At 36.3% G+C, this 26,827-nt stretch overlaps 1 protein-coding gene across 1 annotated transcript in view; it reads right to left on the bottom strand.

Moving 5' to 3' along the window:
- Window positions 1–604: 604 nt before the first annotated feature.
- IL1RAPL2 (interleukin 1 receptor accessory protein like 2) overlaps window positions 605–26,827 on the bottom strand; it is a 626,232-nt gene continuing 600,009 nt past the window's right edge. The window contains exons 9-11 of the mRNA XM_032592069.1: window positions 19,682–19,825; window positions 14,207–14,377; window positions 605–1,531 (exon numbers count right to left, since the gene is read on the bottom strand). Of these exons, the coding sequence (XP_032447960.1) occupies window positions 834–1,531; window positions 14,207–14,377; window positions 19,682–19,825 (1,013 nt within the window). The 3' untranslated portion in view covers window positions 605–833. The remainder of the gene's footprint in view (window positions 1,532–14,206; window positions 14,378–19,681; window positions 19,826–26,827) is intronic.

The raw sequence follows: 26,827 nt of genomic DNA, 5'->3' as shown, positions 1-26,827 counted from the left end.
TTGTTAGGAAACAATAAAATTTGCATCTTAAAATGTGTTTTCAAGTTTGTAAAACTTTTTAAATAGGCTAGAAAGCCATAAGAGTTGTTCAAAATCATCTTGAAAGAACTAGTAGCCTGTCTACTCATTTGCTTAAGAATGCATACTGTTTGCCTTCCTACCACATCTTGCCTACAGAAGATGTGCTTGCCTATACAACAATAAGCTGTCATATTAGCTGCTGATTTAGTCTACAGAAGTTGTCCATTATGTTGAAGAACTTCCAAAAATTTCGGTGACATTTTTTCTTAACCGATCTTCCTCTACATACAATCTTCTAACTGGGGTGCTTCAACACGTCTTTCTTGATAATTCTTGATTTTTCAGTTATTCTGTAGAAGTTCTCTTTTCCCCCTTGTACTTAGTTCAGAATTTTCAAATTCAATTAAAGTTCTTAAGTTTTCCTTATTTGAAATGCCATGTTAATCTGAAATATACATAAATAGGGGGAGGTTTCTCATCTACTAAGTTTACAGTCCAAATAGTATCATAAAACCTACTATAAAACAACAGGATTTTTACATTTTTATTTTCAGGAAGAAATAAAAACTACACATTGAAACAAGGTACTATACTACAAAAGCAGGTCCTTCTTTACACCCACTATTCTGCAAATGTAAACACAAATTTTAAGTACAAAAGTGATTCTGTGCCTTTCACTCTGAACACTTTTTCAGCACCTCAGTGTTATTAGGTGTACTTTATGCTTGGCTTAGCAGAAATTTTGTTCTATGTATGTTCTGTTCTGTTCTATGTATGTTCACATAGCTGTTTAGAGGACTTCAGAGTTTTCACTACCAAATATCACTGGTGAAGCTAAGCTCTTTGGATGATAAAGGTAGGAGGGAATTGTTCCTATGAAATTCCTGGGTATCTTTCAGGGCATTATTAAGGGGTAGCTGTCCATTGAGAAGCGTCAGAGGCAGGTTGCAATAAGTGTGGTGGTTGCCTAAGGAAGGTACTGGCAAGGTGGTGGTTGGCATCTCATGTTTATAACCTCTGCAACAGTGTCTCACTTGCATTGAATCTGAATGGTGGAAATCAGGAAGAGCAGCTTGAGATGACACCAGAGAGGTCGAGGTACTGGTCATAGCAATAGAGGGTATAGGCTGGAGTTCTCCAAAAAGTCCTTGTTCTGCAGAATCCAGAACATGACACCGAGAAAGCATTTCTTTTTTCTTGACGGGCATTTCATATACTAATTGCTTCCAAAACTTAGAATTTAATTTGCTGCTTTTTGGTCCCTTCCACTTGATTAGGGACAGAAGTTTGATGCTGTGCTTTAGTGATTCTATTTCCTGGCAATCCACCTTTCCTCTTATTTCTGTACACTCAATCAAAATCACTTTGATTTCTCCACTGACTAGTATGTTATGGAGTCTGCTTTCCAATTCGAAAATACTCCATCCTCGTCTGAGAATATAGTCTGGAGTTAGCACGATAATAAGTCTTCTGCTTTGCTCAACAAATCTTGTGAGATCTTCAATGTATGCTACAAATCACAGAAAGAGAGAAAGAGTAAAATAAAGACATTTCCAGTCTTTAATGCATTAGGTTTGCACTCTAATATAGCAAAAAGCCAGTCTTTCGCTAAGGTATATCACATTTTCTTGCATTGCACATTCAGAAAGTCCATTTCCTTAAAAATAACAATAAAAAGACTCTGCGTATACTACTTATTTTATTTCTCCTCATTATTACTTACAGTGTTCTGTCGATGAATACAAATGCTGACTTCTTCAGAGCTCAGCTGTATTTAAGTTATTTTTATTTATTTAATCATTTAATTCAAGGCAGGCTTCCAGGTTAGTGCTTGAGGTGAACATCAGATTGACAAAAAGAGAAATGGAGCTGTTTAATGAATGAAGGGCCACTGTTTTGTGGGTTGGCTTTGGTTTTTCCCCTAGTTTTAAACTACTAAACAATTGGGGGGTTTATGTGTATGAGCTACTTCAAAGATAATTGTGATAGAAATAGTTGAAAATCTCTTCTAGAATCATAGCTTGTTTCTCAGAATAACTTTTGTTATCTGCAACCTTAGGTTCCAAATTTGGCCCTTCAAACTAAGAGACAGGGAAGTGGGGTGTGTGTGTGTGTGTGTGTGTGTGTGTGCGTGCCCATGAGTTTAATTTGAACCAGCTGCTCTTTGTTCTGGGGAAGAGTAAGGGGTGAAGTCAGAGATGGAGGCCGTACTGAATGAACAGTAAAGGAGGAATCTATCAGTTGAGAGGTCTTTGCCCTACTTTGTGGAACAATTCTGAGAGTGAGGTGAATATGTTATATAGTCTTTTCATGGTAGAAAAACACCCAACTAATGCTAGATTGATTTATCCTGTGGAATAATCCTTTTGTAATCATGCTTCCTAAAGTCTTATCTGCCAAAAGTGGAAACACACACATGTTAACAAACGGAGACTTGGTCACAGGTGCGGCAACAGAGAGCTGTCTTTACTAAGCAGAGCACAAGGCTTTGTCTAATGTACAGTGCCCTCTAGCAGAAGCAGTGCTTACAGAAGCATAGCAACACTTGTCACTGCAAATCTGCCGAAGGTTACAGACTGCATTCAAAGAGTCACATCCAGTACATAGTGTGGGGCCACCACACAGCTCAGTACAAGTCATTTGAAAAGAGAAACTTATTTTACAAATGCATATTTTACAGATATCTCTCTTTTCCAGTGTTTTATTTCCACCACTAGGCAGCAAGAACACTTTTGCAAGTGAAAATGAGTAAACTTTCTACACAGCCTATAGAGAAACAAAAAACTTTTTAAGACATACACATTGAAATCGCCCATTTAACAATTTGTTGTTACTATTGTTTTGGTTTTTACTTAATACATTTCATGACTTTCTCATGCAGTAGTACAATGACTGTTTATAAGGCAACTTCTAGGTGTAGAGGGAACCTCTTAAGAATTTTAAGAGATCATGTATTCAGGGAAAAATCAGCATTGAAATCTGTAAAAAAATAAAGGCCAATAAAATAAAGCAAAAAAAAAAAAAAAACAAAATAAAAACACCACACAAGCAGCAATGGGGAAGTTATCACTTTGTAATTATCACTTAGAGAACTGGTGAAACAGAATGAAAGGAAAGGTAGAAAGTTTCAATAGAGTGGAAAAATAGTATCCCAATGTATCAACAGCTCTGACTCTTCATTTTCTTCCTTTCTTCCTGCTCCCAAAAAGAAAGAAGTTATGTGGGAACCTTCATCATTAGAAGTTGGATCTGTAAGATACAGTAAAATAAACTATCATGCATCTTTCCCATTATTCTTTTCACCTTTCCTCCACACAAAGCAAAGCAAAACAAAACAAAACAAAACAAAACCCAAATTCAAAATTATGGCATGAATGTAGGAGTCCATGAAAATACAATTTTTCCACTTAAATTATGAGTTAATTGTTAATTTTACGTTGGAATTCATTACAAAATAATTTACCAAAGGGTTATTCTGAGTAGTATTATTCCCTCATTATTCAGCTTTTCCTTTAATTAAAAAAAATCTATACAAGAGCACATCTGTCACCATAAACTATGCTTCCATGAGTAACCCTTTTTCTATGTGTTGGGATGTAGTCTAATTTACTTTTTAACTATACTATTAAAATCAAAAGGTATATCTATGTATACATATCTCTACTTAAAAAAATTACAACTCAGGTGTCTACAGAATTAAGAGAAACTATACAAACATATACTAAATGGTTTTATTGGGATTCATGGGCTTTGGCTTTTGCTATCTCCTTTCTTGAATGGGGAAGGGAACAGGGTACATTTTTTCCCTCAATTGGTATGGTTCTCCTTCTTCATCTGTCTATTATATTTCACTATTTGAGAGCTAAGCCAAATGCAACATTTAACATTTTAGGGGCTTCTTAGAGATTCATTAGACAGAATTTGCATTTGCCCCCAGAAGGAATGACTGCCAGGACAGATCCCACTATGCTCAGCTGTGCAGTGTGTGGGTGTTGAAGGGAAACTTGGATAGAGGGATTGGTCCCTGTCTCCTGCATACTACACTGGCTATGCTTATCCTGGCAAAGCCTAGTGGAGAGTTGAGGCAACCATCCAGATAATTCCGGCTGAAAACCTGCTGTGGAAGAAAAAAGGTCTGAATTATCCTGGTTTGCCCTATATATACATTAATCATATGCACTGGAGTCAGTAGAACATCAAAATTTTCCCTGGGCAGACACAGCCCAAGTGTCCCAAAGAAAACATGAGACATTTGCTTGGGCCCTGAATTTCGTGTTCCATTTCACTTGGTGAAAAACCAAGTGGAAGTTTTCAGATGTGGAGCCCATATTTCGCTTCTTGGGATGGTGATCAGTGGCTGGGCAGCAACCTCAATGTTTGAAAGCAGCTGGGGAGGTGCCTCTTAATGCTGCCTGGCTCTAAGGAAAAGAAGGAGAGACTGTGCACTAACTTCCATATTCTGGCTCTCTCCCTGTTTTTCTCTCTGTTTTTTTTTCCACCCCCACCCCTTGCTCCTCTATACCCCTCTCTTTCTCTTTTTCTGTCCTTTCTCCTTCTTGTCCTTTTATCTCCCTCTTTGCTTTCTTGTTCATTCTTTCTTTCTGCCTTTCCCTCTCTTGTTCTACCTTCCTTTCTCATCTATCTCCCTTTGCCCCTTCCTCCCTTCTTAAGTCTTTTCATTCTTTCTCTTTATCTTTGAGAAAAAAACCAGGACCTAGCCATCATGGAAAATATAAGTAAATTAACAAGAGACCAAACAGGTAGAGTTAACATTTTTTACTTGCTAATCCTTAGTCAGGGAGTTGTTGCTGGCTTTTAAGCAGCAAGTGCCCCAAATAATTTCCCTCTTACTCCCAGGTTGTATTTCTGCATCCAATGACTATGAACTGGAGCCTGATCCATTAGGAACATGTTCTGTTTTTGTATGGTCTGTGAGCAAGGAATATTTTTTTAAGGGTTATAAAAAAAAGAATATGATGCAACAGAGACCATATATTACCCACAAAGCCAAAAATATTTACTATCTGGACCTTCACAGAGAAAGTTTTCTGTCCCTGAATTAGAGACTAATCAGGGTGTTTAGGTTTGGAAAAGTTCAAAATAAACTAAGCAGAAACAGATATCATGTTAAGACATTGCTGATCCATAGCTAGTGTAGTCTCTGACAGGCAGTGGTGTTTGCCATGGTAGGGCTGTGGTTTTGCAGGGGACATTTTAGAAACCTTCAGAAACCATTTAAAAAGCTTGTTACCACGAAGAGATAGTAAGTAAACTTAAAAAAAAATCCCTAAATCCACAACACACATGAATATTCATTAAATCTTGCCTTGACTTATTCAGGCAAATTTAGCAACTGAGTACCAAGAATCCCTTAAAAGGCTCTTTTTTCCACATAAAAAATATGAAATATCCCTTAAATAAAAGGTCATTAAGGTATTTCTTTGCAGAGTTTTGTTTGAAGTAACTTATGATGACAGAAAAGAGTAAACAGGCCTGGTGCTGATAGCCTTCTGCTTCTGTAGATAAGGCTATGAAACTACACCAAATTATCAGACATGAAATAAAGCTGATTATGATTCATCTATTTGTGATCTTTACAATTGGTAAAGAAAAAAATCCCCTTGAATGTAGTTTTGATAGGGGTGCTTAAGTTGGTATAAATTCATTTTTCACATAAGTGCAACTGCAAAGAACCTTTTTTCTTTTGTTTATTAGTTGACAGAGATTGGAAAACACTCTAGAAAGGAAATGCATTGTCACTAGGCCCTCTTTGGGATGTGTACCTATTAGAGAAGTGAAGAAAGGTCAAGCCAACAGGAAACAAGGAAAGTGACTTCCTAAACTATTAAAAGGAAAGCAAATTCAATTAAAAAATTCCTTTCAGGGGCAGTTGTATAAACCAAAATTACAGTGCATTTAGAAAAGTAGAATTAGATCTACAAAAGTGACTTGAAAACAGGACACTTATTTAAAAAGCAAAAAAGTAAACTGAAGAAAGAAATAAAACAATAAAATAGAAGCAGGAAGAATGGCACTCACAAGAAATTGCTTCTAATGGGATGTATTTACTTTTCCAAAAGAACTCAGTACTCCCCTAAATCTCAGGCTCTAAATCGTACAAGGGAGAAAATTACCTGTATATTTATGAATTTCTATGAGGTGTTGCTATTACCGACTAACCATCTGATTTATCAAACTAATCAATTAGCTATTTGTAAATGATCTTTGTGTTGACACTCCTACTTAAGTGAGGGTCATTTTAAAAAAGTTGAAAGACAAATAGTTTGTAGACAAAGACATGATTTACTATTTTTCCAGGTTCAAATAATAGTTTGATATACTTAAACCCACAGCTATGTACACCCCCTATCAGTTAAACAGACAAATCATTTGGGTAAGATAGGATGCATTAATACAGAGACTATTTCATTAATCTTTGGCAAACACTAGCTAACTCACAGCTATCAACAGTGGTATTTATAAAGCCTATGGGTTAATACATAAAGACTTAAAACCAAGATTTAATTTCTAAATTGCAATTAGAAATGAGGATTTTTCAGAGACACAGAGAGTGAGAGAGAAAGAGCATGTGTGCAAGCAGAGAGGGTTAGAGGGAGAGGAGAGAGAAAGAATCTCAAGCAGGCTCCACACCCAGCACAGCCTAATGCGGGGCTCCATCTCAAGACCTTGAGATCATGACCTTAGCCAAAATCAAGAATGAGATGCTTAACCGACTGAGCCACCCAGGCACCCCAAAAATGAGTTCTAATTGATTGAGATGGGTCCTTTCCATGACTGGTACGGAGAAGCCAGAAAAATAATATAGGTTTCCTGTGTATCAAAGAAAAAAACGTATTATTCTGCACTCTATATTTGGGAAAATTATTAGCCCTCTGGTATAACTAGAAGCTTGCTTACAGTGAGGTACTTTATCATGTAGTCTCACTGAAAATACTATCTGCTTTATAAATAATGATGTTTAATACTAACTTATTGAAACAGTTATGCAGGTTGATAACATGACTCTTTATCTTGGCTGATATTACCAAAGATTTGGGTCTTAATTCTGCCTCTGGCAGATGTAAGATTCTCTCTGTGTTGTCTGCCACAAAGATTGGGGCTATGAAAATTTTATGTAACTAGGTGTGTGTGTGTGTGTGTGTGTGTGTGTGTGTAGAAAGGAGAGGCTTTCTTTTTTTTATTTTTTTAATGTTTATTTATTTTTGAGAGACAGATCACAAGTGGGAGAGGGGCAGAGATAAAGACACAGAACCTGAAGCAGGCTCCAGTTTCTGAGCTGTCAGCTCAAGCCTGACGTGGGGCTTGAACCCACAACTGTGAGATCATGACTTGGGCTGAAGTTGGATGCAAAACCGACTGAGCCATCCAGGTGCCCCAAAAGGAGGGGTTTTCTAAACAATGTGTGATATTACTTACCCTACAAAAACTTTCTCTGTCCCCACCTTCCAAGCCCTTGGCTTGATAATTCATAGATAGTTCATTGGGCTAAATGTTTTGGTAAGAGTTTTGTTCTCTACTGACTAATGTTAAGGATCCTAATTAATTCTGGTTGATAAGTCTATCAATGGTTAACATGGATTTTCTGAGACCTTGTAAGTATAGCAAACTATATTCACAGTTTTGACTTTGAAGTCTATATTTCTGGTAGTGAATCCTTTACTTTTGCTATTATATTATATATGTGCGTAGGTGGGAAAGCATGACAGTAGGCAGAATCTACTCTGGAATATTGTCCACATCTTTAAATTCTTTCTCATCTCTCTTCACCTCTTTACCAAGAGTAGAGGTAGGTAAGGGAACACATTCAGAGAATATCGAAAGAAAGATAATGTGGAGAGTTAGCAAAAAGTCTGCAAAATATCCTTCCCCTTCTCTTTTCTCGCTTAACCTCATACCCTGGAAACTTGTGGATAAAACTAATTTCAATAAGTTCAATCTTAGTAAATATGGAACAAGACTACTTGATCCTTATATTGTCTTTTCTGTGGCTCCTTTGTACTTAAAGACAATTTTATTATGGTCTTCTACTCTTTTTTAAGGTGCCTGTTCTTTGTGCCCCTCAAGCAGGAAATTTCTTGATTGAAATTCTACACAATTCTTCCTTAACCTCAAACTTTCATGAGAAACCTCAGTCCATTGACCTCAGTACATCTTGGGCATATTGGGGTACAGTTCCCTTTCTCTTGACTCTAACGTGAAGGGGATAGTGGACATATCTAATTTTATTCCATGTAATTAAACTGCACACAATGTATTAAATTTCCATGGTTGTGCATGTCACCCCTGCCTCACACTTTTTAGGTCACAGACATCAGATTGCCTAGAAAAGGATTTTATTACTCCCCAAGGACAATTTACTTGAATGGTGTCCAATATGTCTAGCTATTAGAGGAAATATTGGCAATGAGTACTTACAGATCCATGTACAAAAATGTTTTTTTTTTGCATGCCTCATTTAGAAGTGACTAGGCATCATCTGACACCAGATGTATTCTCCACTCATTTGTCATTTCATTGTCAGCACAATCACATGGCTAGCACTAAGCATTGAAAAACTGAAGATTAGAATAGTAAGGAAATGCAAGAATGTAATCATACATTATCATTTTCCCCTTAAATTACTGAAGGAGTCATAAGATTATTGAGTTTCACTCACTCAGTTACTTCTTCAGTAACACTGATACTTGAGGCCAAATTCATAAATATAACTTCAACAGACATAGCTGGTCAAACATATTATGACCAGTGCAATAATACATGAATAACTCACATAGAGATCCCCGTAGTCTTTCTATGAATAGAAGGAAAAATTGAAGTAAATGCCTTTGAAGGTTTTTTTTTCTCTTCAAAGTCCACTTCGATATTTATAGATTTTTTGAAAGCCTCAGCCAAACTGGCTCAATTTAGAATTGTTAATAAATATTGCATATGCATTTTTTAAGTACCTTGATTGCTTTCTCTTAAAGGCAAACAAAAGCTACAGGATTGGATTGTTTCCACTTTTAGTTTTAGAATGCTATTTTCTCCAACTGATCAGTAGCCCTCCACCTAATTCAATAACATTTTATAGTTTTATGTTTTTTAATCCCTGCAGAAACACTGAGATATGATAGGCTAGAGAACCTACATGGTACTCATCCAAAAATGTCCTCAATCTCAGGATCTCAATTGCACAGCTGGGTTCTATTGGTCACATGTCAGCTTCAGAGCACATCTGTTCATTCCTCAAGGATCCACTAGGCCCCATGAACACAATGTGCTCTGTGTACAGTACTTTCCACCACAAAACCCAGCAGCTGCAGGGGTGAGAAAAACCTCTACTTCTCAAATTTGTGTCTCTAGGTAGTGTGAGTAGGGTGTTTTCTATCTGGTTTTCTTTTGGTTGCCTGTCAGTTCTGACATTCAGACGCCTGTTGGCAACAAAGTTGCTTTTGCTATTCTCAGGACAGATGTTTCTAGCCTGGGAAGAGACAAACCAAATTTTTACTGGAAAGTAGGAATTTTTGCCACATTCAGGCACTAAACCTGAGAAAACATAAGGAAGATTCTGGCCACAGGCTCAAGAATGGAAAGGTAGGTCACCGTCAGGAAAATAATGTCCAGATCTGAAGCTTTTCAGTTTTAGCCTTCAGGAAAAATATTTGTGTCAAATCTCCCCATCTCTGCTGGTTTATGATGGCCAAAGCATACTTCCCTAGAAGGGCATGTCATAACAGTACAGAAAGTGACATGTTTCTATTGAAACTTTTTGAGAACTCTTGGTCATATGAGGAAGAGACAAAGAGACAGAGACAAAGACAGGGACAGAGACAAAAGGAAGGTGGCGGGGGAGTCTCATTCATGTACTTTTGAAGTTGTATGCGTTGAAAAGTTTTGTACGTTAATGAGATTGAGTTGGAATACCATAAGAGTGGTACAAAAGAAATGGAAGAGACATCAAAAGTGAAGACATTAAATATTAATGGGTTAATGTTGACCTCATTAATTTCGTTCATAGAAAATTATTGTTGTAGATCAAGGATGATATTATGAAGTCTGCTTTTACAATCCTCAAAGGCCTCATTGCTAGTTTTTGGAGGAAGGTGTAGTCTTGGGTCAACATGTTTTAAATGAGATGTGAGGGACAAACATAGCTTATAATATTGTAACTAGTTCCCCGCCCCCCAGGAATGTGTCTATATTTATATAGCATAACCTGTTAAATCTGTACCAATGGCTGCAAATACAGACCACAGAAGCTTCTTTAATAACACACATACACCAAGTCCAAAATGTTCTACTCTGTCATTCATGTGTAAATCAAGTATATTATTCATATACTTCATCGACTTCCTGAAGGCGTGCTAAAAATGCCAAGGAAAAACTCGTTAATCGTGACATGGTGACTGCTCAGCCAGCTCTGAAATGTTGATGGAAAAAGAAAAATTGTCAAAGGGCCTTTTTAAGAACTTCTGCAGGTTACACTCGCGAATCAGAATTCAGAGAACATGAATTTCCTCATTCAGGAAGGAAGGATTAAAATCAAACACCCTCCAGTGGTTGCATCTAAAAACTGCATAGTTGTCCAAAATGGCTTACTTGTAAAAGGAGTCTTCCTGTGTACCACTGAGTACCCAGGATCCAAGTCCCTGCTCAGTCTGATGGTTGTATAATCTCAAAAAAAAAAAAAAAAAAAAAAAAAAAAGATCTTCTATGGACTATAAAATGTCTGCCATCCTAGTGACTTTTTGGGTGTTTTTCTGTTAAGTTCTTTAAATGTCAGGGTATACTATGTGACAACTTCCTACTATCTTTTATTCAGTGTGCTATAGTCCCCAACTCAAATCTTGTAGTTTTGAGCTAGGAAATACAGCTTATATACACCTCACACTCTATGGTCAAGGAGGATGACCAGGCCTGTCTTTGATACACCAAAACAACTAACTAATTTGAATCAATTTATCCAAACAAATAGCTAAGTCAGTGAGGTGTAAAATATTCTACCACCTGTTTGGCTAAATTGACACAGCATGTTGATTCATTTGACCTGAGACATCACCAAAACAGACTATATGGGAGCATTAAGAAGACATAATTTGGGGATGCATCTCTTTCACCCTCATGGTGTTTGGGTCTGACTCTCACCTATACACAATAGCTTCTTCTTTACATAATAAGCCAAGTATCATTTACTGAATCTTAGGTAAAGTGGTTTTCCTGTGTTCCATGTTGTCCCATTTCCTTCTTTTTTTTTTTTTAATTTTTTAACGTTTATTTATTTTTGAGACAGAGAGAGACAGAGCATGAATGGGGGAGGGTCAGAGAGACAAGGAGACACAGAACCTGAAACAGGCTCCAGGCTCTGAGCTGTCAGCACAGAGCCCGATGCGGGGCTCGAACTCATGGACCGCGAGACCATGACCTGAGCCGAAGTCGGATGTTCAACCGACTGAGCCACCCAGGTGCCACCCCATTTCCCTTTCTAATGTGCACAATGGTGAAGCAATGTTTTCCAGTTCAGATGAAAGATAATCAATGTTGAAATATTCAGACATGAAGACTAACATTTTTCAGTCACTTGGTGGAGTTGATAAAGACTTCTTATTGTGGTGCTAACAATTTTGGAATGCAAGAAAACAGGCCAGCACCACACTAAATCCTATTGAAGATGACCTAACATAGAATATAAATTTAACTTTGGTAATGATATTACTTTAATACAATTAGGATATTATCACTCTAAAATTGATTTTGCAGAATTTCTACATTTAACAATATGTTTTTGGCAAAATAAAAAAAATAATTTAATAAATTAAGCAAAAAATAGTAAAGAGATGTTTTTAATTTTTCATCCATCAACTCCTTATAGGTATTCTTTCTAATATCAAAACATAAAAGCAATATTCTCAGTAGCTTATTTAAGGACTGGGACTATTCCTATGAATTACTCATATTGTTTTTCTTTCGGTAGAAAGCTCCTGTTTAGATTTCACACTCGCCTTGTTAAAGAAAAATGCCTTTTAGATACTGTCATGCAAAAATTTAAACCCTTACTTATTTTAGTCTCATTGTTTCCTCCTGTCTTAAACACTGTCCAAACAAAATCAAAAAGCATCTATGACGCATCCAACGAGCTCAAATTTTCTACTAGATGATGAAAGGAATATGAGGATAAATGAAATACAGTCCCTGCCTTCATGGAACTTACAATCTTGCTGACTAGATAAGATATAAATAGATGGACAAATATATAAAATAATAAAAGAATGTAAAGTATCACAGGAGTAAAAAATGTATAGGTCAACAAGGGACTATGCATGGTGAACCCTAAGGCTGGAGACATTATTATGGACATTTCACAGAGGCAGTGATATGGAGAAGAGTAAATAGAATTTGTAAAGGTATAAAAGACTAACATGAACAAAAGCATTAAAGGGACACACAATGTATATCAAAAGCACAGTTTGGGTATAGTGAAAGGTATAAGTAGGGGTAATGGTAAGAGACAAGTTTAGGAGACCAATCTGGGCTAGCAACAGACTATGGAAGTGTTTAGCTAAGAGTTATGGATTTTATCCTATAGGAAATGGTGAACAAATTAACGTTGAATGTGGGAGTGACATGATCAAGGATTTATACCTATTAGTGGAAATGGATGAGAGGAAAAATAGGGAAGGCAGAGAGTAAACAACATTGTAGTAATGAGGTGATTAGGGCCTATACTAGAATAGCAGAGCTGAGAATGGAAAAGATCAATGGACACTGGATTTGGGAGAGAGATACAGAAGAATAAAAATGACTCAGAGGTATCAGCAGGTTCCTTGGGGTTCAGTCAATATGGAAGTGGTATCTCAAGTCATGAAGATGAAGAGAATTACAGAAAGAAAAGAGTGGAAGATCATGGGAAAGAGTTTGGAGAATTATTACATTTGTGGTTCAGGGAAGTAATGGAACAATAAATGTTGTCTTTCTTCCTTCCTATGCAACATGTAAGTGTGTATATTCATGTACACACAGAAACAGACATATATGCATTCTGAGAAAAGAGATAAACAACCAAAACTCAATAGTCTCCTGCCAGTTTAGTGTCCTTGGTGGACTGCTGATAATCTGAATAAATGTTATTGAGGAATAGCATGATCTAGCAGAGTGAGAACCAAAGTCAAACAGATTTAGGTTCGAATCCCAGCTCTATCATTTGCCAGCTATCTGATCTTGGATTTCTTTAACTTATTTTCTCATCTGTGAGATGAGGATAATAGTACCTGCTCTCTCTCCACATAGTGTTATTGTAAAGGTGAAATGAAATTATGTCAAGATATTTTACGTACTGTGAAGTAAGGAAAATGCAAGCTTTTTAATTTTGTTATTACATGTGTAAAAGTTACCATATTCTGATTTGTAGTCACATTTTAATCTCCCCCTCTCAAGGATATTAATATAGACTCATACGCAAATGAATTCTAGCACTTTTATTTTCCCTCAATGGCATTTTAAGCTCTTCGAGGGCAAGGAACATATTTTTGGCTTTTCTGTATCCCCCTTACAGTTTAGACTGTACAGCACTCTGAACATTAACAGGAACTAAATATATATTTTTACTTGCACCTGAATTTATTCTAAAAACTCAAATATAGCTTTCAATATGTAGCATGATATAAAAGTAGCATTCAAGCCCACATAGTCCAGCACTTCTTTAAAATAATTTGAATACACGGTGAAAGTGCTATACCCAATGGCCTCACATATCTTTTTTATGTGGATTTTTTTCTATAAATCTGGAAACGAGTAACAACACATAAATTCAGTTATTAGTAGCAATGAATGTAGGTATAAGTAGAAGCACAATGACAGAAGATCAGCTTTGGAACTGTAATGCTTTGAAAAGACTTTGACTTTTGGAGATTTTTTTAAGGATCATCATTTTCTCACAACACTAAGGCAATATAATAAAAAAAATACCATTAAAGCACAATTTAAAAACCATGCCTAAAATGTAAGTGAGAGTGCCTTTTAAAAATTTTGGGTGGTAGAATATCAGAACACTTTTGAATTTAATAAAATCTGTGAGAACAACTATCTAAATATTTGGCTCTGACATTTGAAGCTTCCATATAACTTCATAAAAGACACAAAGCTTTTTAAATACAAAACTTGAAAGTTTCAAGTACTTGAAAGTACTTACTTCCACTTGGAATCAGGTCCCTTTCTGGGATGAAGAGTTTATATCCATAGTGTTTTTCCAGGACATCTGGCAGTATTTCAAGAGCAAACTGTTCTTCTTCAGGATTGTCACAGTCTAAAGTATCTTGGTCCACTTTTGTGTAAGACAGATAGGCGTCATATTCCTTGTTGTCTTAAATATGAAGAATAACAAGTGGGTTTTATGTATTAGCAGGTTCTCTTTAAGTACTAAAATTCTATAACCACTAACAGTCTAGAATAAGCCCTATAATTAGTGACTGTCATTAATAATTAGACAAAATAAGCCACATGCCATATTGTAAGAAATCTAGCACATTTCAACACAACATAGTCATGTGATATGAACTGAAACTGATATGTAATGGGAAACCTATAGTCAGGAAGAATAAGAGAGAATTATTTGTGACTTTTGGTGACTATACATCTTGTGATATTCAGTGATGTGTGAGTGATTAGCTCAGTGTGTCTGAATGCAGGACTAAATAGACCAAAGTCATGGATTTGAACTTTTTCTGTGCCAGCTGGCTTGGCTCTGTTACTTGGTCACAGACTATACCTCGTTTGCACAAATATGTGCAAGAGATCCAAGAGGGGCTGGGCCCTAGAGTGTGGAAGATCAAAATAATCCAGCCTCACTCCTGGAGACACTACTCACAACACATGCCATACTTCCAGTTGGTTAGTATCGTCATCTTCATATACAAAAAGCAGCTTATCACCAAATATTAGAGACAGCAGCTGGGTTTTATACAAGTGTATTGTCTGTTACTCTTGTTCAATCCATGGCCAAATAATTTGACACAAGCTTCCAAAAGAAGCCTTTGTTTCGAAATATACATCCTTCCAGTATTGCCAAATTAGGTTTTCCCTTCACACATTTAGTCAGGGAGTTAATTTTGCTTTGAGAAAGTATTTTTTCCTCCTTTGCTGTATTGGCTCAGAGCCAGCCTCTTCAAAGAGAATATGTAAAATGTTTAAATATTTTTCCTAAAAATTATTAATGAATATAGCTACTCAAGCTATTAGTCCCCATTGATTTTAGAAAGGCCACATTGGAAAAGTTACAGTGGCTTTCAAAATTCCCTCATTTATAGAAAATTATCTTTAAAAGTTAATGTAGTGAGCATAGACAAATGAAACTGTTAGTATTTATTAAACCTAGTTACTTGCAAATAATAATTTTAAATGATGGGAAAACATTTTAGGATTTGTTTCTAAACACATCGATATTTTCCATTAAAGCAGACCTGATTAGAATATAGGTAAAACTGACCAAAAGGTAATTTACAGAATGAAGCAGCCACTCATCTATACCATTAATGATTTAGTTCTACCTACTAAATGATAGGAATATAAAGAGATATAAATACCCTAGGGTAGAAGTAGGTGGAACCCCCTATCTAGAGATATTTGAGAAAGGATTATATTGTTCTAATTCTAGTAAGGTTCCAGTCTTCACCACCCCCACATGAAAGGAACTCTGGTTATTTATGTTATGATGGTGCCTGAAGCCAAAAGATTTTTCTTTAGCATGCCCTCTGGCTGGAAAAGGCTTCTGTAAACTTTGGTTGGGTTACTTGATTGCCAAGAAACAGATGCACATGAAGGACTGCACTGGATAGTTGAGATCATTTGGCTTACAAATGGGACACATTCCACTCTTATGCATAAAACACCACTTGGAAGTGAGAATGTTCATAAGCAATGCTAATGTAAGAACCTCCTGGTAATCTCAGCACCTCTGCCCTTGTTCCAATCAAGCTCAGGATGCACCTGCAAGCCCTTGACTTTCTCCAGCTATAATTACTCACCTGGGACTTAGAGCTGCTGATGATACACAGCTGGAAGAATAAAATAGGCCAAAGGACAAACAGATCCATTCCTACGAACAGAATGTATTTCATTGTTCTTAATGGATGGTGCTGCTTCCTCAAACTCCATAACGTCAGACTGCATTCTGGTTTCCTCTGACTTCAATAACTTTTCTACTTCACAAACCTCCCTAAATTCAACTACTTATCGATTCATTCAACAATGATTTGTTGAGCATCTACTATGAGCTAGACATCTGCAATGACTACCTGAGTCTTTGACCCATCTGACCAGGCCATTAGACTCATGCCTCCATTGCTTATCCTGATTAAGACTATTTGCCCTCCAGCCATGCCTAAACTCACATATTTCTCATCCTTACTCGCTTCACCTATACCCTAATATTGGTGATGCTACAGACTTTCTTCTAGAAAAATATTACTATATTTGCATATCCCAAATCAAGGTATGACAAAAAACATGGATGTCTTTGATGTGTGTTAACACCTAACATGTCTGGATAATAAATTTTACCTAACATTCTAGAAGCATATCATTCTTTGGAAAGTTGTTGTTTCTGATTCTAGTCATGTCCCTTTAAGATGAGCTAAAGATAAAGAGCTTATGGTGGCTGGACAGAACAGGAAGAGTGCTGTCAAAGCCACCATGTCAGATGTCCCAGAAGCTCTAGAATGCCAGCTAGTGAGCAAGCAGTGATGCAGATGCCACAGTTTACAAAAAATGCACTTCAGTATTATGCAGACAGCCAAGAAAACCTCATGAATAGCCACAGCTGTTGATCACAGAGAGAGCAAGATGGAAGAGCAAAATCAACAACATGATGCAAATAAGGTTAACAGGAAGGCCTGAAAATTGTTTTAAAACTGAATGGCAATTCCACAACACCACTTTGCTAGGCAAGGCTAATGAACCTTCCTTGTGTTAAATCATGTTGACTAAGCTCATCTAAGGAACCAGGAAATAGAGAACAATGCAGATGGCAGAGCATTATAAGAAAGAGGGCTTGCACAGTGATCACCATAGGTATGTTGTTTCTAATGAAGAGAGAAGTTATGAGAAAGGGAACCAAACTGTGGAAGAATTTTCCTGTTGTCATACCTGTCCTTCCCTGTTTTTAAATTTTAATCCTGTTCACCACCAGGAGGCCATTCCTGTTTACAATCCAGTTCTTCTGGGGCTATGCTAAACACAGTGCTAAATCTTTAGCTTCTAAAGTGCAAAGACTGTGTAACTTTGTTTATTATTATATCCCTAGTGCCTACTATACTATGTGTATTGATCCAGATGAAGAATATAAGTAAATATATCATAAATAATGCCTGCCACGTAGTACTTAATAAATATTTAATGACTGAACAACTCAAAGGTCAAATAAATGAATTAGTCATTGTTTGATGGATTAAAATGAAATGAATTTTATAAAAAAAAGGCTAAGAAGTAAAAGTTTGTTGGATTGATTTTATTTTATAAAAATAAGGCATTTTTAAAGAACTTTCAGAAAATGCTACTATAGATATGAATCAAAGAGAAAACATGAAAAAAAAGTATATGGGTAAAACTAAGTTGTGTCCATAAGATGTCAGAATATTAAATAAAGAAATGAAAAATTCAGACGTTATCTAGCTGATATTGGGCATCATGAAACCGAGTATTTCTAAAAGAGCTTTAATATTCATTTATTCATCCTTACCACATACCTGTTGACTTTTTAGTATTCCATTCAGCTAGTACAGGTTGTGTATTTCAGGTCTAAGTTTCCATGTAGGACTATAAAATATTTGTATTGCCCTTCCTAATGAAAACTCTTGAAATCCCTTCCCCCCACATTCCATTTTTCCCCAAAAACAATTGATTTGGAATCAATGCACAATTCTCTAACAGAAATGCTCTAGATTATTTATCTTTGACCACATGGGCCACATTGGAGATATAGACACAAAATGGAATATTTTATCCCTGAAATGTCCTATGATGGTAGTATGAATTTAATCTTACAAATATTTACTACAGCTGATCAGTTAATCTGGATTATTGAGTATGGGTGATGAAAATAATTATTGCAGATTAACTTAATAAATTGTATCATCACTTACAGAGTATTGACAAATTGCTTATAATCATGACTCAAAACAAATTAATCACAGGAGTCTCCCTTTCATGTTCTTTCATACAGACAATGCATCTTTTACATTCCCAGTTGGATACTATAGCCCCTTGTTGGCACCTGGGAACCGGTGACTTTTTCCTTAGTAGCACAATTCATCTAGTTATTTTATGTGTGCAGGTAAGAAGTCACATTTTTCTATACTAATTGTTGTATATAGAAACTTAGTATAATTGACCACATTTTCATTTATATTGTTGGAGCATATAATTATGGTTGCAACAGGCCCTAATCTCTCACTTTGAAACTATGTCTGAATAAGGGTCTGTAATACTTCTAAATGGGCTGCTATGATAGGTAAACACACTCCTTTGATAAAGAGCATGCATATGTATGCATCAAACAGCATTTCTCTAATTTACTATAAAAACATAGTCAATTAAAATCCACTTATATTATTTACATAATAGAAACCATAGGACCAAAATCAAAGATTCCTCAAAAAAATTCCTTTTTACAGTTACCACTCTGCCCTTCTTTTATCACTATAAAGATAAACAAAATTATGAGCCCTTCTCCTCTGAGGTAAGACCATGATCTTAGCAAAATAAAACTTCTAACCTTCATTATTTCAACATAATGAAAACTAAAATTTAACCTTCCTTTTTAATGACTTACAAATGGACTTCTTTTTAATCTTGGCTTACCTAAGGATTCCGCACACATGTTTCTAAGACTTACAGTATTTCATGGGTGAGGGCTTTATGCATAAGGAGTGACATGTCATGATTTCTTATTGATATTGACTTGAAATATGGTAATTTATTCTCTTGAAAAATTAAATCATTTTCAAAGCTCAATACAATGCTTTATTGCTATTTAATTCATAAGATTTCCAAAGGACATAGATAGTAAACATAAAATTATAAGCTACATTCTGAACTTCAATCCATTGAGGTCCTCTGTGAAAATGGTTCTATAATCATCAAAAATATGTGGGTCCAGATGCACTGTGAGTTTTAAAAAGATAACATCCATAGCTTTTAATCTGTTTCCTAAATGATTTGTTTTTTCAATGCCAGGAATGGCTAAAAATGATCTGTACCTGCATTTGAATTTTATGGAGGAAAATAATGGAATTTATTCTTAATTTATTTCTTAGTAAGTGGAAGGGTTTTGACAGCAATTGTTTTAGCTCCTGATCAACTAATGTCTCCTTGTTAAACTGTTAATTTGTAAATAATGTCAAACATATAGAAAAATTACAAAAATAAAATAGTTTCAAAGAACATCAATATATTCTTTACCCAGATTCACCATTTGTTAATATTTCCTCCCCTTTGCTCTCTTTCTTGATAAATACATATTTTTTTTCTAAACTATTTGAGGGGTAACTTGCCTTAGTCATAGCCCTGTAACTCTAAGTATTTCATCACATATCTTCTAAGAATGGTGATATTCTCTTACATAATCACAAATCCATGCCTTTTAGAGTTTGAACAATAGGAGAGAGCCTACCATTGGTAGTTTCATCACCTCCAAAATGCTGTCGGTAGAAGAGCATTAATTCAATATTGTAGCATTTGTAGATGATCACAAGCAGTACAAGGAGAAGGAAGATTGCTCCCAGGCCTCCTGCAAGTTCAATTTTGTAGATTAAATCTGGAACCAACAGAGTAAACAGAAAATGGTAATTAAATCAGCAACATTTGGGATCTTTCCATATTTCTAGTCTGTAAGATGTACAGCCCATTCTGCTTCTTTTTCCAAAAGATTCTTGCTTAATACAGTATGTAGCTTTGCTCTTGACAGATATGTGTAAGTCAAATTTCATGAAATTAACTCTTTTCTAAAGAGTTGAGTAATTTTAGTGTTGAAAGTGATGAGTCTACCTGAAAAGGAATAGTCGCTCCCAATTTTTTTTGAGCACATCTAGATCTCACATATATATTTCTGTTTTAAGTGTATTACAGGGAACTGTTAGAACTACCTTTTTCTAAGTCTAGGGCCAATATTTTGTTGTTTCTGTTAAATTACCTTATTGATTTAGAAAGATTACCATCTAGTACTTCCCAAGCCACAGGCCCTATATTCTTCTACATGAGAACATCGTCACAAAATTATTCTCAAAATCAAATAAAATTGAACGATCTGGCAAGATTTAATTGTTTCATTTAACCCTAAGAACATAATCCAATAGAAGATAACCTGGGGAAATCAGTTTATCCATTTCCACTACTTATTTGAATAAATGACCATAATATGTATATGATATAATATGCCCAGTGGGGCTAAAAGAGAATGAGAAATCCAGGCTAATAACTTGGACTACTCAGCCAACAGTAGGCTACCTGATCGTAGCCCTCGGCTGCTTGAGTGGGGGACTTTTAGAATTCTAATAGCTAGAACAATTAAATCAACACATAATGGGAGGAGACATCATATATCCCAGACTCAGGAAATAGTGACTTACCTGTAGCTTAGTTAGTGATATTAACAAATGTAAGGTGTATCATAAAAAGAGGGGATAGTACCATGAAATTTAGAGATATGGGAAGTCAGAGGAGAATTTAGAATGTTAATTCATCAACGCCTAGAGGAGAAATGCTGAATCTGAAAGACACCAGACCAGAGACATATTTTCCCCTATGGAACAAGGACATTCATTGGTCTTAACATAATATAGATAAATTTGCCTAAAAGATTAGCTAACCTCCCCCTGATCTAAATCTGTAATTACCAAGTGCCTTTTTTTTATTACCAATTCTGCTTACTATGTTACTAGATACTGGAAAAGACAGTGACATTCTAGTTTGCACACAAATTGTTTATGAGTTTGGTTGACAGCAATCAGCATCCCTGGATGGGTTAATTCTGGAACACTGTCAAAATCAAATTTCTGGCCATGACAGACAACCACTCCTGAAGATCCCTTGACAACCAGGTTGTCAGCCTTTCCCTGGGGATGTCCTTTGTTTCTATATAGGCTTATTGCTTAAAATAAATTAGTCAGGGGGCGCCTGGGTGGCTTAGTCGGTTAAGCGTCTGACCTCGGCTCAGGTCATGATCTCATGGTTCGTGAGTTCGAGACCCTCATTGGGCTCTGTGCTGACAGCTCAGAGCCCGGAGCCTGCTTTGGATTCTGTGTCTCCCTCTCTCTCTACCCCTGCCCCACTCGCGCTCTGTCTCTCTCTCAAAAATAAATAAACATTAAAGAAAGAAAAAAAAAGAAATTAGGCTCAATATGAAGATTAAGATTAAGGAAAAAAATAAACATACATAATAGCTACTACATATACATATATATGTATATATATGTATATATACATATGTATATATGTGTATATATGTATATAATAAATACTACATATACATATATGTGTGTGTATATGTATGTGTGTATATATATATATATATATAACAGATACTACAAGTAATATATATTATAAATAAAATTTTTAACCAGTCTATTAATCTATTCTCTAAGTTAACTTTTTGGGGCAAGAATCCTTTAGGAAAAATTTGTAGATGAAGAATATGAGACTTGGTAGTTTAATTCACTTACTCAAGGTCATACACCTAAGAATTGGCCAAGATCAGACTTGAGCCCAGATATCCTAATTTCAAATTCAAGACTTTTTATTCCATCACAGTTTTATAAGCTTCAGCCTGGAAATTGACAAAGGAGAGCCTTTTCCCTTTTGCTCTATAGAGTTGTTAGTAGTGCTTCATGAGAACATGTGACTTGCAGTGAATTTTGGTTTCTTAGGCCCTTTTAATTCCAAGGAAATAACCTGAAATACAATTCACCAGGCAGCATGAAAGGACTGAGTATATCTCTGGCACTTCACTGAAGGGTACTGAAGAATCCTATAGCTGTATCAGAGAGGAAAGAGGGGCTCCCTAGAGTCCAGAATATGAAGAAAAGTTTTAGGTTTCATGGGGGGAGAGGGAATTTGGTCTTGGAAAGGAAGTGGAGGGAAAGAAGAGATAGTGGAAGACAGAGACAGTATGGCCCACCGAGAAAGTCACTGAGTGAAAATATAACAAGCATAAATAAATGTCACTCTTTTTCAGTAAGGAGATGAAGTAATGATGGAAAAGGGAAGGGAGTGGGGCTGCTGTGAGAGACAAAATATGTTAATAAGAATTATTATGAGGGGAACCATAATGAGTACGGATAGGGAATTGGAATCTATCTCTGTCCTGCCTGCTGCAAGAGGTAGTCATTTTGAAAATTAAGCCCCAAAATTTCAGGTAAAAAAAATCCTACCACACATTAGCTCTGCCTCCTGCCCTCTATGTGTAGCTCCCCAGGAGCCATTGCCTGCCTCTATATGGGTGGTAAGGCAGGCTTGCTTATGAGACCTGTGTGGGGCTACAAATATCAAAATCTTTGCTGATTTTCCTACCATCTTACATAAGTTGTGCATTCTTAACAACCAGTGTTAAATGGACAGATCAATATGATTTTTTTTGTTACTCAGGAAACTGACTTTTCTTTCATCTTAGGACATTGATTGACTTGATGCAACATTTTTTTCCTGCTGTAAAATGTTCATTTTATGTTGTAAATATTTTGGACTCTTTCTCTTTCCATATCTCTCTGTCTCTTCTCTCTCTCTCTCTCTCTGTGTGTGTGTGTCTCTCTCTGGTCAGAATAGATTTCAACTGTTTTAAAAGTCACCAAATGGGAACTTTTTCAGCAATTTCTATGTTAAATACAAAGTAGAGTTGTTATTAGGTAGATGGAAACTTCAGCAGTAGGAAAAATTTGTGCTCTCAAGTAGTAGGCACATTTTTCAGCAGTACATTCATGGAAGAAAACCATGGTGTGAAAAGTACTTTTGTGGTTTGGGGGTCCATTTTATAAAATGTCTTTGAAAGATATTACCTAATGATGGCTGTTTATGTTTAAAACTGTGCACCAAGTCTCTGAGACTCAACCAGTATTCTTTCATTGAACCCAGGCAGAGCCATTAAAAAAGAAACATGCATCCTATAATCAGAGGGCAAAATTGCCATCACCAAGATGATGCTTGGCTTTTCTTTTGTCTTCTGTTTTCAACTGCCATTTTCCATCTCAGCACGACCTGTGCTTCTAGAGACATTTCCTGAGAAGGTGAAAGCCATTTTATTTGCACTGTGACTTATATACACATCACAAATACAGTGATAGCCGTAACAGCAAATATTTATGGGATTATAACTTTTTGTAGGCACTCAAAGTACAAGTGTAGTTCTTTTTAACCTTCTTAGTTTGAACCCAATGGTTTCTTCACTTTGAACCTGAAGATCAGCATCATAGAGTGAGACAAATAGCAGCTGAAGTCAAGGGAGTAGAGAGGGAAGACTGGAAATGTTTTTAGCTAGCTCATAAGTTGGGAAGCAGGTTAGGAGATCCCACCTGAGGGTTTCTTTACAGGTTGGGGGTTCAGGGTGGGGCTGTAGCACTGGGAATGAGAAGAGAGGGATTCAGTGATATGTTCCGGTTTGTAGGAAAGGCAGTATGTGCAGAGAAGAAACAATTACCAGAATTTCCTTAGCATAAATTCAGTCATGGTACACACACACTCACTCACACACACACACACACACACACACACACTAGACTACTTACTGATATTTTAGTTATAATTGTTGATAGTTCATCAGAGAGTGAGAAAGTGGTAGGTGCAGGTAAAAGATGCATAGATAAGGATATCTTGCTCTGAGAAAGCCTGACCCTGTTAATTGGATATATTAGACATGAGTTTTCATATTACGAAAGGCCTTTTCACAGTAAGGATTCATCAAATGCTTCTTCATTATTATCACTTAGGGCTTTTTCAATATTTGACTCATAGCTCATCAGTAAATTGTTCCATTAACAAACATCATACTCATATTCTGGGTGAAAACACTGCAGCCACTGAGGCCAGGCTATGCTGTGATAAAACCCGAAATGTTTAACTCCAAAGGAAACATCTTAAGTTTTGCAAGACAAGCCAGAGCTCAGTCTGATAAAAAAAGGTTGGAGCAGGGCCATAGGGCTTCTCCCTCTTTTCTGGAGCTCTACCATATTGTTGAGAGCTCCTAAGGAAAATAGAATAAGAGAAGATGAACTGCATCCTTTTGCAAAGCACAGTGAAAAAATTTAACTGCTACCTAAAACAGGGAGTGCACACTGGTATAACATGACTCCCCAAAAGGTTTTGTTGTTCCACATGTTTCCAAACAATGGACACCAATATTTAAAACTCAAAAGATTTCATACCTAGTCACTCAACTTCACTTGAAAACTCAGAAATTCTCTTATCCTTGAGTTTACATTTCAGCAAACATGGCATAATCTACTAGAAAAGAGTAGTGACTGCCCCATTAAAGTGAGGCATGTTTTCTCTATCCTGTGTTTTTTTTTCTCTAAGATCCAACCTCTTAAAAAAAAGTTTACTATCTGCCTGGCCCCTGAGGTCTTAAAGTTTTTAACCTCCAATCTGGAAAGTAAATGTCTTTTAAAAGAGACATGCATTTAGATAGCCCAGGGCAGACACTAGTCAAGAGAAAATCACAGATAAATCCTCTCTTTACCAATCCCTGTTATCTATCCCCACCCTATTGCTCTGGCCCTCTAGGAGAAGCATTTTCACTCAGTAAATATTTTTGAGCACTTACTATGTTCTATGCACTAGGGATACAGCAGTACATAAGACAGAAAAAGTTCCTGTTCTCGTGGAGTTTACATTTTAGTGGTGAGGGGGGAAGATAAGAAGAAAACAAATATGTAATAAGATATTAAATAGTAATAAGTACAATAAACATAAATAGAGCCAAGAAAGAGAAAAAAAAGTGGATAGTTCAATGAATGATTAGATCAAGAAAATATGGCATAAATATATATGATGGAATATTATTTCACCTTAAAAAAGGAGGAAAATCCTATCATTTAGTACAACATGGATGAACCTGGAGGTTCATTATACTAAGTGAAGTAAGCCAGAGAGAGAAAGGTAAATACTATACTGCATGGTATCACTTATATATTGAATCTAAAACAAAACAAAACGGAACAAAACAAAACAAAACCTGAAATCATAGTAGAAGAGAGTACAAAAATGGTTGTCAGGGGTCTGGGCTAGAGGAGGAAATAGGGAGAAGTTGATAAAAGGGTACAAACTTTCAGTTGTAAAATGAATAAGGTCTGAGTATCTAATGTAGTTGATAACATTGTATTGTATAATTGAAACTTTCTAAGAGGAACTTACATGTTCTCACCAAAAGAAAAAAAAGGAAGGTAAATATGTAAGGTGATACATATGTTAATTAATTAACTCAATAGAAGGAATCCTTTCACAATGTATATGTATATCAAATCATCCTGTTGTATACTTTAAATCTCTTATAATTTTATTTCTCAATTTTACTTCAGTAAGGCTTAAAATGTTTAAACAAAAAACTTCAGATACCTTTATACCTTGGTCATCACAGACAAAGGGAAGGCAGAGAAACTGAAACAGTGCCTGCCCTCAGATTTGGCAGTGAAAGAGATGAAATGGACCTGACACACTGATTTAAACTGTATTAAAATGTTTAATATTCTAAACCCCCCCCCAAAAAAAAAAGAAAGAAAGTGATGGGTAGTGTGTCCAGGGAAGGCTATTGAACAGGTAATATTTAAGCAGAGCCCTGTATGAAAAAAGTGAGTGAATCATAGGAACAGCTCGGGGAAGAGTGTTCCAGACCCAAGAATTAGTAAGTGCAAAGACTATCAAATAGGACTATGCTTGGTGAGCACAAGAAATAGAAAAGAAGCTAGTGTGTGTGATGTTTGAGGCAAATAGGCAGATTGTGGTAGAAAACTGGATCAGAAATCACAATAGATTGTCATGCATTGTAGGCCATAGTGTAGATTTGGGATTTCATTTTAAGTGTAATGGAGAGGGTTCTATAATTGGAGGGTTCTGATTAGAGGAATAATATGCTCTAAGTTATATATGAAAAGGATCATTCTGTCTGGCTGCTGTGATGAGCACAGACTGCAAGGCACAAGAAAGAAGCAGGGAGGCCAGTAAGGAGGCCATTGCAGTGAGCCAGGCAATTGATGCTGGTGGTTCAGACCAGGGTCATTAACGGTGAATGTGGGGAAAGACATCAGAGTCTGGACGTGTTTTGAAAGTAGAGCCATGGGATTTGGTGGTGGACTAGATATAGCATGTGAGTAGAGAAAAGAAAAAGTCAAGGATGACTCCTAGGATTTTGGCCTGAGCAACTGGAAGGATGGTGATGGAGATGGAGAAGGCAACTGGAGGATCAGGTTTATAGGATGGAGAAAGCAAAATTCTTGTTTGGGACAAATGAAGCTTGATATGCCTACTAGATACATCCACTAGTGGAGTTTTTGAGTAGCTGTTGAATAGGCAGTTAGGTATACAATTCTGGAGTTTAGGAAAGATGACCAGGCTAGATATATAAATTTAGGAATTGTCAGCATATATGCAATAAGCAAAACCATGAGATAGAGATGGAATGAAATCATCTAGGAAGTGAATGAGAAGAGGTGACCTGAACTCTGGGGAACTCTAATATATGGAGATGAGAAAGATGAGAATTAATATTCTTAGTTATTCATGCTTTAGACATGTTTCCTTGAGGAAGCCATGAGAGGTAGCAATTTTACAGTGTGCC

This window comes from Lynx canadensis, chromosome X (assembly GCF_007474595.2).
Source record: "Lynx canadensis isolate LIC74 chromosome X, mLynCan4.pri.v2, whole genome shotgun sequence".
NCBI lineage: Eukaryota > Metazoa > Chordata > Mammalia > Carnivora > Felidae > Lynx > Lynx canadensis.
This window is presented reverse-complemented; position numbering and strand designations above follow the sequence as displayed.